Here is a 12,454-nt window from a genome sequence, read left to right on the forward strand (position 1 = left end):
AAAGGGGAGACCACAAAGTCTGAAACAGGCCAAATCATTCCCTGGGTAATGGCGTAATGTTTTTATTTAGAAGGCAAAAACAGGAGACAACAGTCAAGAAGGACATTTGTCAAGGGACAGGACAGAAGTGGGGACGCTTTTGGGCAGAACTGGCGGCGTGGCCTCGCCATCATCTCCACGTGCGGCGCGCCGGCGTGTAATCCTCTGAGACGTTGCGGATTGCCGTGCCTGCACCTGGAAGGCTTAAAATCGCCGTCGAGCCGAATAATCTCTCTCTCCTGTCTCGTTCGGTGTCAAGCGGCGAGGTAACGCGGTCGGAGCGGTGTAATGTTGTGTTTAATCTTGGATTAGCCCATGCTGGCTTTGACACCTCCACTTGCTAATCTGGTTTACAACACCTTAGGGTGAGCGAGGGCGGATTCTGCTAGATTTTATGGTCCTTTAGTAGATTATGAGCAAAGTGAGCGTTACATGTGGAATTACAGGATTTTGGGCTAATCCACTGGCTGGGTTATTTACTGCTGGTGAGCAGCTAGCGGATAAATGTTCGCCGGTTGGTGTGAAACGTAAATGAAGACCAGAAACGTTGACCTCTGCCTGCTCTCTGCTTCCTCTGCTCTATCTGCAAGTGCTGGCTGCCTCTGATATTGTGAAATATTGATTTCTGCGCCTGCAACCTTTGTGATCGGATCAGTGTCACTTTATTGTCACGGAATACGGCGAGATAGCGCACTTAGCGGACCGTACGTTGACACGTTGCTCCGAAACGGAACCTGCTGCGTGATGAGTTCAGGATTTGTCCATCTAAACACACAGGCAGGGACTCGGCCTCGTATGCGCCTCTTGTCAAACTCGTCTCATTTATCCCGCCGATTTAAAAAAAATGAAATTTAGAGGTCAGCGGCGGACGGCTAGCGCATGCTAACGCAGAGGAAATGAATTATTTGATATTTGAAGGATAAGTGTGCGTTTCTTCAGGAGTGTAAATGTCTCCCCGCCCCTCCTACAGCTGCTGCTCACTTTGCACATCAATTCATCTCGATATCGCAAAAAATGTCTGATAAACAAAGTCCTGCCACGGCTTATGGAGATTCATGGCGCTGGCTCCTTTGCTCCTCGTTCACTCCTCTCGTTCCGTTTTTCTGGTTTCGGCGCATGAGAGTAAAATTTACGGCTCCCAGCTGCGACGCTCATTTGGATGAAGAAGCTGTGTTCATTTGTGCACATTTCTGTGTGTATCATTCATTTCCTCCGCGCCGTTGAAAATAGAACCGTGAAAAACGCGAGGCAGATTAAAGGAAGTGCCGCAAACTGCACCTGAGTCGGGAGGGGTTTATTTATTCGTAGAGGCCTCCGATGATGATGCCGCGTCAAGTCTGGACACTTAACCTCTCGGTACTAAAAGCTTCCCGGGGTCAGGCTGAGTGCGGCTGACTAATGGAGCCGCAGTCAAAACAAGTTTGATTTCTGCGTTCGCAGGAAGGAATTCTGGGAGATGCAGTTGCTGAAATCGTAGTTTGGTGTTGGTGTGTGTTCCTACCACTGTTGTTCATTTGTAAAGTGTCACTTTTTAAGGGCTGCCGCTTCAGACAGTTCTGGTGCACGTGATTTTGCGTCGTCTCTTTTGACGTCGCTTCTCTTCCTGTCTCGGCAGGCCATCCGGTGCACACTGGTCAACTGCACGTGCGAGTGTTTCCAGCCCGGGAAGATTCACCTACGGACATGTGACCAGTGCAAACACGGCTGGGTAGCCCACGGTAAGTCATGAACACCTGTGTTCTTTTATTTAATGCCACCATTAGGTGGTGGAAGTTAAATAAAAAGTCCTTTGCGTGAGTCTTTTTCGGTTGCCACGGTTCAGTTTAGCGGCTTTGGAAGTTGTGTTTTTACACGGCAGATCAAAAAGGAGGAGGAATGCGACCGCAACGCAGATGAGGAGGCGAGAGACCACACGTAAAGAGTTTTTCTAGCAGAGCGGGAGGAGTACAAAGGGGTGGAGATGGGGTGATTAAAAGGAAAACACCTGTTTGGCTCGCGTCAAAGACGGGCCGTGGGCCTCTCAGCGACTCGCCCAGGACCTCATTGGCTATTTTTAATCTCTCTCTGAACTGTCAGGCAGCCGTCTCTGCCCCCCCCTCCCCACTTTTCATTTCATGTCGACACTGGCAGAGTCTCTGACAAGCTGTTTTTCATTTTTTATTATGTCCGTGTCTGCCTGCGCTGTGTTGTCAGGCGAGCCCCTCCTCGGCAAGGAAAAAAGCTGTCCCGGGATCAGAGAGAGACCCGACCAGGTGTCACCCAGACAGGCAGGGGGAAAGAGGGGGAGGTGGGGGGGGGCTGCATGAGGTAAGGCAGAACAGAGGGATTGAGATAGAAGGGAAGAAAAAGATGGTTTGAGCGGAGAGAAGGGGAAGGGGTGACTGAGGATGTCAGGAGGCGTGTTCCGCTGTGTTCGCTGAGGAATAGCCGACATGCTAGCTGCGCGTTAGCAGATGCAATCTGAGGAAAACATCCCGGGACAAAGCAAGGAGGAGCGGGAACACTTGGCCCGTTTGTTTTACAGCGTGCAGTGTGAAAAGCGGACAGAGGAGGAGAAGAAAGCGGGATGCAAGGTCATCGTAAATGTGAAGGAGATCACATTAAATCAGAAGAAAAGCAGATAATCTGATTATTGTCATTGCTTTAATCTGATTGATATGCTGTTATCGGCTTGTGCTGACCGTGCAGCAGCTTCTAAACGAGGCTCCGCATGAGCACCTTGATAGTCATTAATGGTGTGTGTGTGTGTGTGTGTGCCCATTCCCCCCTCCCTACACAGCCCTGGACAAGCTGAGCACCCAGCACCTGTACCACCCGACGCAGGTGGAAATCGTCCAGTCCAACGTGGTGTTCGACATCAGCAGCCTGATGCTGTACGGCACCCAGGCCATCCCGGTGCGGCTCAAGATCCTCCTGGACCGCCTCTTCTCCGTGCTGAAGCAGGAGGAGGTGCTGCACATCCTGCACGGCCTGGGCTGGACCCTCCGTGACTACGTCAGGGGCTACATACTGCAGGTGAGTGAGCCAAGACCAGGACCGGCCCAAATTTTAGGGGTGTTAGCAAACGTGGGGACGGCGTCCACAGAAAAAAGCCTCGAGCACCTCAAACCCTTCCACCACATTTTCCCCAGCCTGACGGCCACTTGGCCATGCGCCCCCACCCACCTGAAAAACAGAAAGGGTACGGAAAAGTTGGAGAAAATGTCACGCCAGCAAGCTATAAAACCGCGGCGGCGTGTTTGTTTTCTCCGCCTGTGCTTCCCTCCGCCGCTCCCTCCCATATAATTGCACTCAAGCACATTTCTCAATCAAAGGTCCAGAGGTTTGGGTGTTGAAACCCAAACCAAAGTGTTCCTGAACAAATTAGTTAAGAGTGAGTGAACATGTGCATGTGGTTAGCTCTCTCTTTCTGTGTGTGTTTGTCTGTGTGTGTGTGTGTGTGTGTGTGTGTGTGTGAGAGAGAGAGAGAGAGAGAGAGAGAGAGAGAGAGAGAGAGAACATGTACCTATTTGTATGTGCCTATAGTTAAAGTTGTAAGTGGAACAACATGGTTGAAGAGGTGGTTAGTATGTGGAAACTGCATCTGAAGGAATGAGCACACACACACACACACACACACATGCACGCACAGGAATGCAGATAGAGAGATTAATAATGCCTTATAAATGGAAATATCGGTTTTACAAATTTTACATTTCTTAATTCATTAATATTTACTTCTGACATTTATTATTAGGCAGATTCTCAACGTTATCAAAAAAATGTATTGATTAAATTAGCATCAGGTTGCTCTACAAAACGCCAAATAAATCGGTGTTAATTTCCCAGAAACACTTGGTTAAAAAAAACAAAAACTATTCCGAGCATATTTCCCATTTTGCTCGAATAAGCAATAACTGAAATTACTGATTAGCAAAAACTGTGTCCGGCTACTTTCATTTTGGACTAATTCAATAATCAGCATCCGCTCCGACATCATTTCTCACCGTTTTTCTTACTCCCCCCGAGAAGCCGAGCGCCCTGTTTACATCAGCTGGTTCTAATAGTGAGTCCGGTTGCTCAGCTGCTCGCGCTCATGTCACGCTACTGCCTAAATCCGCTAGATCTCCTCAGAAGGGCTTCAAAGGGGCCGCGGCTGTCGAGAAGCAGCTAGTCACTTAAGGACAGTAAGTAGTCATTGTGCGGCCCTATTAGCCTGTAAGTAGCTATGAAATTCAATCATCTTCCCGGAGCCTCGGGGCAACGCTTTGTGTCAGCGGCGTGTTCCCGGCTACCGCTCCGCGCTAAATGAGAGCTAAAACGGAGCTAACGGAACGCTTTATGATAGGTAATAAATTGTCTCTTTTTAGATTGATGTCACGGGACGTTGTTTGAGGAGAAATTACGTTTCCCTGATCCTGGCTGTCAAATGTTCACTTTTACCGATTTAGGCTTTGAAATATAAGCGTTTAGGCCACGGGGGGGGCGAGTTAATTCCTATCTTAACGAGAGATTTCTGTAATTATTCAGCGAATAAATGCGAACTACTCGATGAGGCTGATTTAGAACATTGTTTTACACTGTGTGTGTTATTTATGTCGAACCTGCAGCTCGTCTAACGTGTGACAGGCAGGCAATGGCGGCGGCGGGGGGGGGGGATACAGGGACGTGAGAAATGGCGAAACACAGACGCGTCCGCCTCAGCGTTCCTTCTGTCCGCCAGCCTAATTCAGAGCAGAGCCTACGGAGGCATCCTCGATATTTAAACACCAGGATCACGTAATCCACTCCTGGAATGGCTGTCTGTGTTCAGGTTCCAGCGTCCGTGGCACCCGCCGACCTGAGAAAGGCTCGATTATGGCCTGTTTGCAGCGTTTGTTAGCTTCCATATCGATGGCGGTCAATGTAAAGCAGCTAAAAATGAAAATAAGAAAATAATAAAGCAGAGAATCTGTTCAAATTACCAGGAAAAAAAAGTCGACCCCATCGTTTCTGTCATTGACTGCAGACCAGAAAAGGTCCGGAGGTGTGACTAAACGCCTGCGCACTTTGCAATTTACCTTTGTAACGCTAAATCGACCAGATTAATCCGTTTTATTAAAAGCTCATTGGCTCATCGAGCTGTTGGAAGTCCTATTTGTAAAGGAGACGCCTCAAATGTGACATCAATAGCCATTAAAATGAACAGATGCCTTTGTCTGCGTTCCCCATTTGTAGCCGGGCCAGGACCCCAGTCTGTGCTGGGAGAACGATGCGTTCAGGCAGGTAGGAGTTTTCAGACTTGCACTCAGAGCAGAGGGAGAGGCTCACTCAGGGGTTAAATGAAATCTATTTTTACATCTGCGAGCGTCGGAAAAGTTCGGGGGTCACTTTTTTACACAGTTAGTAATATGAGAAATATCAAAATTTATGTTGCGAGGTTTTCTCATGACGGTGATAAATGAAGTCATCTGTGTGTCTGTTTCTACCGTTTGCCGAGCTTGTGTCCCCCCCCCCCAGTTTAATCCCAGGCATGATGTGAACAACACAGACATGTTTATTCATGGCCAGAATTCCTTGCCCTTCACTTTGGCTCCGCTGCCCTCCCTCCCTTGGACTCATCCCTCTCTCGCTTCCTAACGGTTGATTCCGGAGCCAGCGTGCACCAGATCACCCCCCCCCCCCTCCACCAAAGCCTGTCACTGCTCACTCTCTGTTTCGATACAGACAGATGGAATTGCTATCAGCGCTGGCTTCCATCCCCGTCTCAGCCTCTGTCTCCCACACTCCACGCCGTCTATCCCGCCTTCCTCTTTCTTATCCCTGACCAAGTGAAAAATAAGTCGGGAGCGAGAGAGCGAGTGGAAAGAGGGCGGCCGAGCGCTTGCAGCCAACATGTGGGCCCGAGCCCAGGGTTTTCCTGAGCGACATTCTCAGTAATGTTCTGTCCTTGTAGAACATTGGGCTGCCTCCACTTTTATGAGATGTGGTTTTCCTGACTCCACACAGCTTCCAGGAGACCCAGATGGAACCGCTAACAACCCCCACCGCCGCCGCGCAACCACACGCACACACACACACTCGCACAAACAACGCTCACGCACACACGGTCTCAACCCTAATTGCGCACGCTGGGCGGAATGCTTATTCAAACGCACACTCGCACACACACGGAGGCCGCAAGAATCACACTCGACCCGCCAGAACGGGCTCCGTTCTCAGATGCCTGAGCTATCGGAGCAATAAAACGCACCCTATACGTCTAGTTGTTCGGGGAAATATGTTGTTTCTGTAATGAGCGTGATGATTAGCGTCGAGGAAGGTGCTGGAGGGCCTGCTCTCGTTTAAAAAGAACACAACCCAGCGACTGTAATGTTGTACATGTGTACTTACACATGTGGAATAGGAGAGGTAATTACATGGATTAGGGTGCGACAGCGTTTCTGTAAGTCAGGAAACCATTTCCACTCGCAGGTGGGTCTTGAGGCCGACCACTTGGCTCCTCCGTCGTGGCTTAGCGAGGTATTTCTTGTTAGAGTCACATTTACACCCCCCACCCCCCTTGAAATCTCAGTTTTCTGCCTCTCACTCCTTCAGCTGTGAAGGGCACCACGTTTTCGCCTGAGAAACTTCCATTTTAGGCAGTGGGGCTCAGCGCAGGAGCCTTTTTTTGGACCCGATCCCCCTCTCCGATCCTCCATACGGCACACTTGTAACCTCTATTCTCCTGCTGTCCTCCTCCCCACCCTCCATCACCTCCTAGCGCCTCCCCTTCTCTCAGAACCTGTTTTCTGTTATCACTACTTAATGCCTCACCCCGGGAGATGGACGAGGGAGAGAACATTCTCCAAAGGTGGAATTTCTTACGTTCATATGGTTATGATTTGGTTGGGAGGTCAGGCTTGGTTTTTTTTTGTTTCTGGAAGGCTCACGGTTGCTCTGCGCCGGCCGTGCTGGCCTTCCAGTACTTCAAAGGGCCCCGGTGTGCTGAATCAAGGTGATTCTTCCCTCCACGAACACACATGCGTACATGCACGTGCTGCCCGGTGCTCTCCGTACCTTTACCCCCCCCCCCCCCGTCTCAATCACTTCCAAAGAAGCCGCAGATAAAAGGCTGTGATTCCAGATTAGCGGAACATCCTGAGCCAGGAATTAAAACATGTAGCATATTAATAATAGAAAATAAACACACACAGAAATACTTTATTCAGAATGCACAATAAAAAAAAAGAAATCTAAAATTATGCAATCCTGGAAGAACATCCACGTCTCCCCTTCGCCAGTGTTCCCACAGCTCCCGGCGCTCCCAGCCGGCTCCTTCGCCCAAAGCTTTCCCCAAACCAAATCCTTCGTCCCTCACTTCTGAATCCTCAAACCGAGCCTCAAATGAATTCAAGCTGGAGAAGCAAGGTTACAAGCAGGTTACATCGAATGCAGGAATTTGGGATCTAAATCCCCTTATATTGGATTTGGAAGCTAGTCTGAATTTTGCCATAGGTTCTAGGAGACCTCACATCGAGTTGAAAACCGTGGAAAAACACAACACTGATAAACGCGGGTATGAAGCCACCGATTGTCCAGGTTTATGCGCCTTCGTTCAGGCTAGCAGTTAGCATTTGATACCCAAAGCCGCTATGCAATGCTAACGCTTTCCATACAACATGGATTATAATCACGCCACACTTAATATTTCCGGCTCAGTCCAAACGCCATCGGGGACTTGTCGTTACCGTCTCTACGGCTGCGTCTCGGCGTCCATCGAACCGGCGAAGTCGAGCCCTCGCCGCGGTTACCATCTGACTGACGAATGTGTCCCCAGTCAGAGCACGTGGATTGACAGATATGTTGATCAAAGCCAGAATGTGGAACTTAAAGGCTAATGCATGCATCAGCGTCAGGAAGAGACGCTCACGTAATTACGGCACATTTGTAAATCCCTTTAAAGCATCCATTACATGCTTGCATGTACATTTGAATAATTATTAAAATAAATAGTTGCAGGAGCAGAATTTAAAGATCATGAATATTCCGACGTGTGTGTGTGTGTGTGTTTGCATGCCTGCGTCTGTCAGTCAGGGTCCGATCGGGAATAAACGTGCAACCATGGGAAGTGAAAATGATACGTGCGACACACGTGGTCGGGACTCAGCCCCGTGGGACCCTGGAGGTCCGATCAAACCGCACGCCGCTAGGCTACACACACAGTACACGAACGCCGCCTTCTCAGCCGTCTCCCTCTCAAATCCCAGCGATGAGGTCGACTTCAAAGGCCGGCGGCCAATCCAGCGGCTTTAACCAAAGATGCTGGTTTGATTCGCCGGCTGCATCTTTTCCCACACCCGGGCGCACGCACGCAGACGTTTATTCACATATATTTGAGCGAGCAGCCCTCGCTGTTGCCTCTAAGAGCCATTTTCCACTGTTAGAATTAGAATAGAGATGAATATTCGGTCCGAATATCCTAACCCTAACGGGGGCCTCACCTACCTCCATCTGGTTCCTCCCTCCTCGCTGAGTCCTCCGTGTGACGCGCGTTACGCTGATCGAGGCAGTGGGAGCTCTGGTTTGATTTTCTCTTTTTACCCGGTGCCAGTGGCCCCCTCGGAGGATTCCACTCAACAGGTCCTCGCCGCTGCCCTGCTGCGGCTGAAGCTTCCCGAGGGAGGGCTTCCGTAGTCAGCCGTGAATCCTAATTGAAACTGGAAATCTGCCAGTCTGCTGATCAGACGCTGTTTTTTCCAGGAGCAGTCCCAGCCTCTCCTCTTTGCTGTTCAGAGGACCCTGCTGTAATTGCCTCCTCAGCTTCCTTCTCTCCTCATATCCCTTTTTTATACATTATATTATCCTCTCTTTCCTGTGCCCGGTGGAGGAAATGGCCTCCGAATTCACAGGGAGCTGCTGGGGCGCCGTCGCTGCAGAGGGAAATTGAATTTTACTTCAAGGTCAGCGACACTAATGACGATGTGGGAAGGTGTTGATCTTGCGGAGCGCTGGTTTGTCAGGGAGCACCAAAGTCTATCGATCAGCACGGGAGATGCTAGTCCCGTATTGATTGTCACACTGAATTGTTTAGGAGAGCGGAGGAAATCATTAGTGTGGTGGAAGCAGTGATTTGGGACCAGAGTCACTGTCCTGTTAGATGCTGGATGCCTGAAAAAGGAAGCTTGTTGGGACATTCTTTAGGTTTCCCAGTTAAATAATGAACACGCGCACCACAAAGACGTTCTGAGGCGAGTGTTATGCATGTATCATAGCTAGCTAGGCTAAAACAGATACACACATACACACGGTACGTGCGAGGGTTTCAACCAATCACTTGATTCACCACTGCTCGTACGCGGGATGGTTAGTTCTGGATAGATGCCCCGTGGTGTGAGCGAACGTGTGTCACTTCCCCCACAAATGGAAACATTTAGACGCTGAAGTGTGTCCTGAGGTGAGAGCTGTGGAAGCGCTCGCTCATAAAGTAGCGGGGAGGCAGCCTTTGGAGGAAATGAGCGCGGCAGACTGATGGAGGGAGAGAGGAACGTGACACAGACTGAAAGACCTCACACACACACACACGCACACGCACACACACACACACACACACACACACACACACACACACACACACACACACACACACACAGGTGACTGTGTGTGGATCATCTGTCACCATATGTGGCTCCAGATGTGCATCTATGGGATATTGAAGTGTTCCGGGTAAAATGGATGTTTGTTACCGGTGTGTCTCCTCTTGCTTGGTCTGGCTTCAGTCGACCTCAAACCGTTAAGGGGAGGTCGGCAGTGGGGGGGTCAGAACAGAAGCAGGTGGTGTTAAAGAGACGATGGGGAGAGGAACCCTCGACTTTCACCATTAACATCCCAGAAAACCTAGCTGAAGCATAGGTCATCAAGGATCTTAATAGGGGATTAGAGTTAGCATGTATCGAAAGCTTAAGGGCATTTTGTTTGTTTGTGTGTTTGTTTTATCTCCCGGCTAAGCCAATAAACAATCCCAGCATTAAGTGGCGAGCAAATGGAATCAATTCATCCACTTTTGTGCAGATGAGTGCAGAAAACGAGGCGTGAAGCAGCCGCTCCCTGTGTTTGGAGTTGCTAATTAGGAGCCCATTACAGGGCATCTCAGCATGGCGCTACCATGATTGTTTATTAGAATTTCACCAAGGTGAGGGAGAGGGAGAGAGAAAGAAAAGAATAGCGGTAATAAATGGATAATAAATGGATACGTAAGAGACACACACATGCACGCCTGCTGAATGCCAGCCCTTGGGCCTCCTGCAAAAAAAAAAAGAAGTCTTGTAAAAATGGGGGGGAAGTATAAGCAACATGCACATGCTTGGCTCCATCCTTTTAAAGACTGTCTTATTAAATGGGTAAGTGGCTGAGTGCTGGGACCACCGAGGGTGCCGTGCTGTCACTGGCACACTGCTCTTTGTGGGTTTAGTGCTACAGGCGCAGACAGGATACGATATAGGGTTACCAGAAACGAAGCTTCGACACCTAAAGACACATCTCTCGCAGATGGCTGGTCCTGGAGTCTGTCTTAAAAGTTCCAGACCTGAGTTCCAGGCTCACCATAACTCACGTTCAGCCTCACGCCGACTGAACCCAAACTCAGCCGGTTTGGTGCGTCCCGGGTGCCCGACTTTCGGAAGATTTTTAGCCATTTACCTCTGTGTTAGGCTGCGATTGGATGTTTACCTTCACTGGAACTTCTGGTTTAGGCTGTGTGTGTGTGTGTGCATGTGTGTGTGTGTGTGTTAGCATTAAGCCAACCTTCTCATCTTCAGGATCTGGGGGCTCTGTGCCAGCGGGCTCTTTGGTGCCAGCCGTTGCCTTATCACCTCCCAAGCACACACAAGCCAGTGCGCACACGCCCGCGAGCACGCTTAGTCACACGTGCACTTTAAACAACCTTGCTGCGAGTGTTTATGTACTGGCACTTTCGTGGAGGCGTACACGATGATCTACCCTCCACATAAACAAAGATAAGAGGAGGAATGGTCAGTGCAAGGCCCCAAGAGGTACAAAGCTATTACGGGGAGACCACAGCCGCGTGGCTGTGCGCCTGTGTGCGCCTGTGTGCGCCTGTGTGCGCCTGTGTGCGCCTGTGTGCACAGGCATGTTGGTGTTTATGCAGGGCCAGTCACAGAGCACCACCCTAGCAACACCATTTGCCAGCGCTGCTGCTAGCGGGAGACCGCCACCGGTACCGCGAGGTGTTAAAATCCTCCTCGACTAGCTGTCAAAGCCGTTGCCACCAGCCGTCAACTCGTGAGGCCTCAAGAGTGATCCGACAGCATAATCACAGCACGTCACCGAACAATGTGCCAAAGGCGGCCTGACAACGTGACAATGGCTTTGTCAGCCTGCAGCGGTTCACACGGCGAGCCGGCTCACACCTTTGTCGAGCGCTGCAGCCTGCTTCGGGACGGGCTGGCTGCCGCCGTCTTGATCCCCGACAAGAATCCGGCCCGTGGAGGCGACACGCTACAAAGTGTTTGCCCACTCTGCTAAGCTGACAAACCTAATTACCGTGGTAAAATTCCCGGGATCAGTCCTATATCAGGTCTCCTTAGTGCTGGTAGCTAGTTACCCTCAGGACAGAATTCCAATGAGGACCAGCTTTCCCATGTTGGAACGTGTGTTTTTAAAGATTCTAATTGCTCAATAACTATTGGAGCAGATCTATTTTAACTATTGAGTGAGGTGAAACCTTTGAAATTTGCCACAATCGTCAAAGCCTCTTTACAAGTCCACATTTAGACAATAACATTTCTGGAACGTTTTTAAAATGAATTCTTTGGTGTGATTACAACATCGGGTCCTCCAGCTCCAGAAAAAAAAAATATTGCAAGAGAGCGATTGTTGTTATCAGAGCGTACGGCCGGCCGCTCTCTCCCTTTATGGGCATGTGTAGCTACACTAGCTACCGGCCTCTGCCTTTTAAGTCGAACCAGGTGTTGCACTTATAACGCAATTTTGTATTAGCGCGAGGAGCGCGGCTCATACTCCTCAGAGCGGCGTGTTTTCTTTGCAGATTCCAGTCTTGGCTCCAAGACCTGCAGCTTGTTACATGTGAGTTAGAGAGCTGAGGGTGGGAGCCATTAAAGCTACTCTGATACGGGTGTAATTTAGACGTGGACTTGCTAGGGGTCAGGTACACTTGTTACGAGCCCATGTTGGTGCTTCCAAAAGCAGCGGAGGATCCGTGTGTCGCCGACCCTGATGTGAGTCCCATCCTCGCCAACCGGCTACGTGCGTTAGCGCGGAGGCGAGTTTTATGGCACGCTGTATAAAGTAAAGATCAGTCTGGGGGTTGATGAATAAAAGGGAGGCCACGTCTCGGTCCCTCTGAGGTGCCATCACTCAAAGCGGAGTCCTGCCATACTCGTTATTTGTCCTGCTTTTTGTCTCTTGTTCCGTCCATTAGACACATGACGTCCCCCCT

General features: G+C 49.9%; 1 protein-coding gene across 7 annotated transcripts in view; it reads left to right on the forward strand.

Annotated features, from left to right (window-relative positions):
* Positions 1-12,454, forward strand: part of bnc2 (basonuclin zinc finger protein 2) — a 119,360-nt gene that overhangs the window by 83,744 nt on the left and 23,162 nt on the right. For all 7 annotated transcript variants that reach the window (XM_029850434.1, XM_029850428.1, XM_029850433.1 and 4 more), the window contains 2 exons: positions 1,655-1,757; positions 2,819-3,054. In XM_029850434.1, the coding sequence (XP_029706294.1) occupies positions 1,655-1,757; positions 2,819-3,054 (339 nt within the window). The remainder of the gene's footprint in view (positions 1-1,654; positions 1,758-2,818; positions 3,055-12,454) is intronic.

This window comes from Takifugu rubripes, chromosome 17 (assembly GCF_901000725.2).
Source record: "Takifugu rubripes chromosome 17, fTakRub1.2, whole genome shotgun sequence".
Taxonomy (NCBI): Eukaryota; Metazoa; Chordata; class Actinopteri; order Tetraodontiformes; family Tetraodontidae; genus Takifugu; species Takifugu rubripes.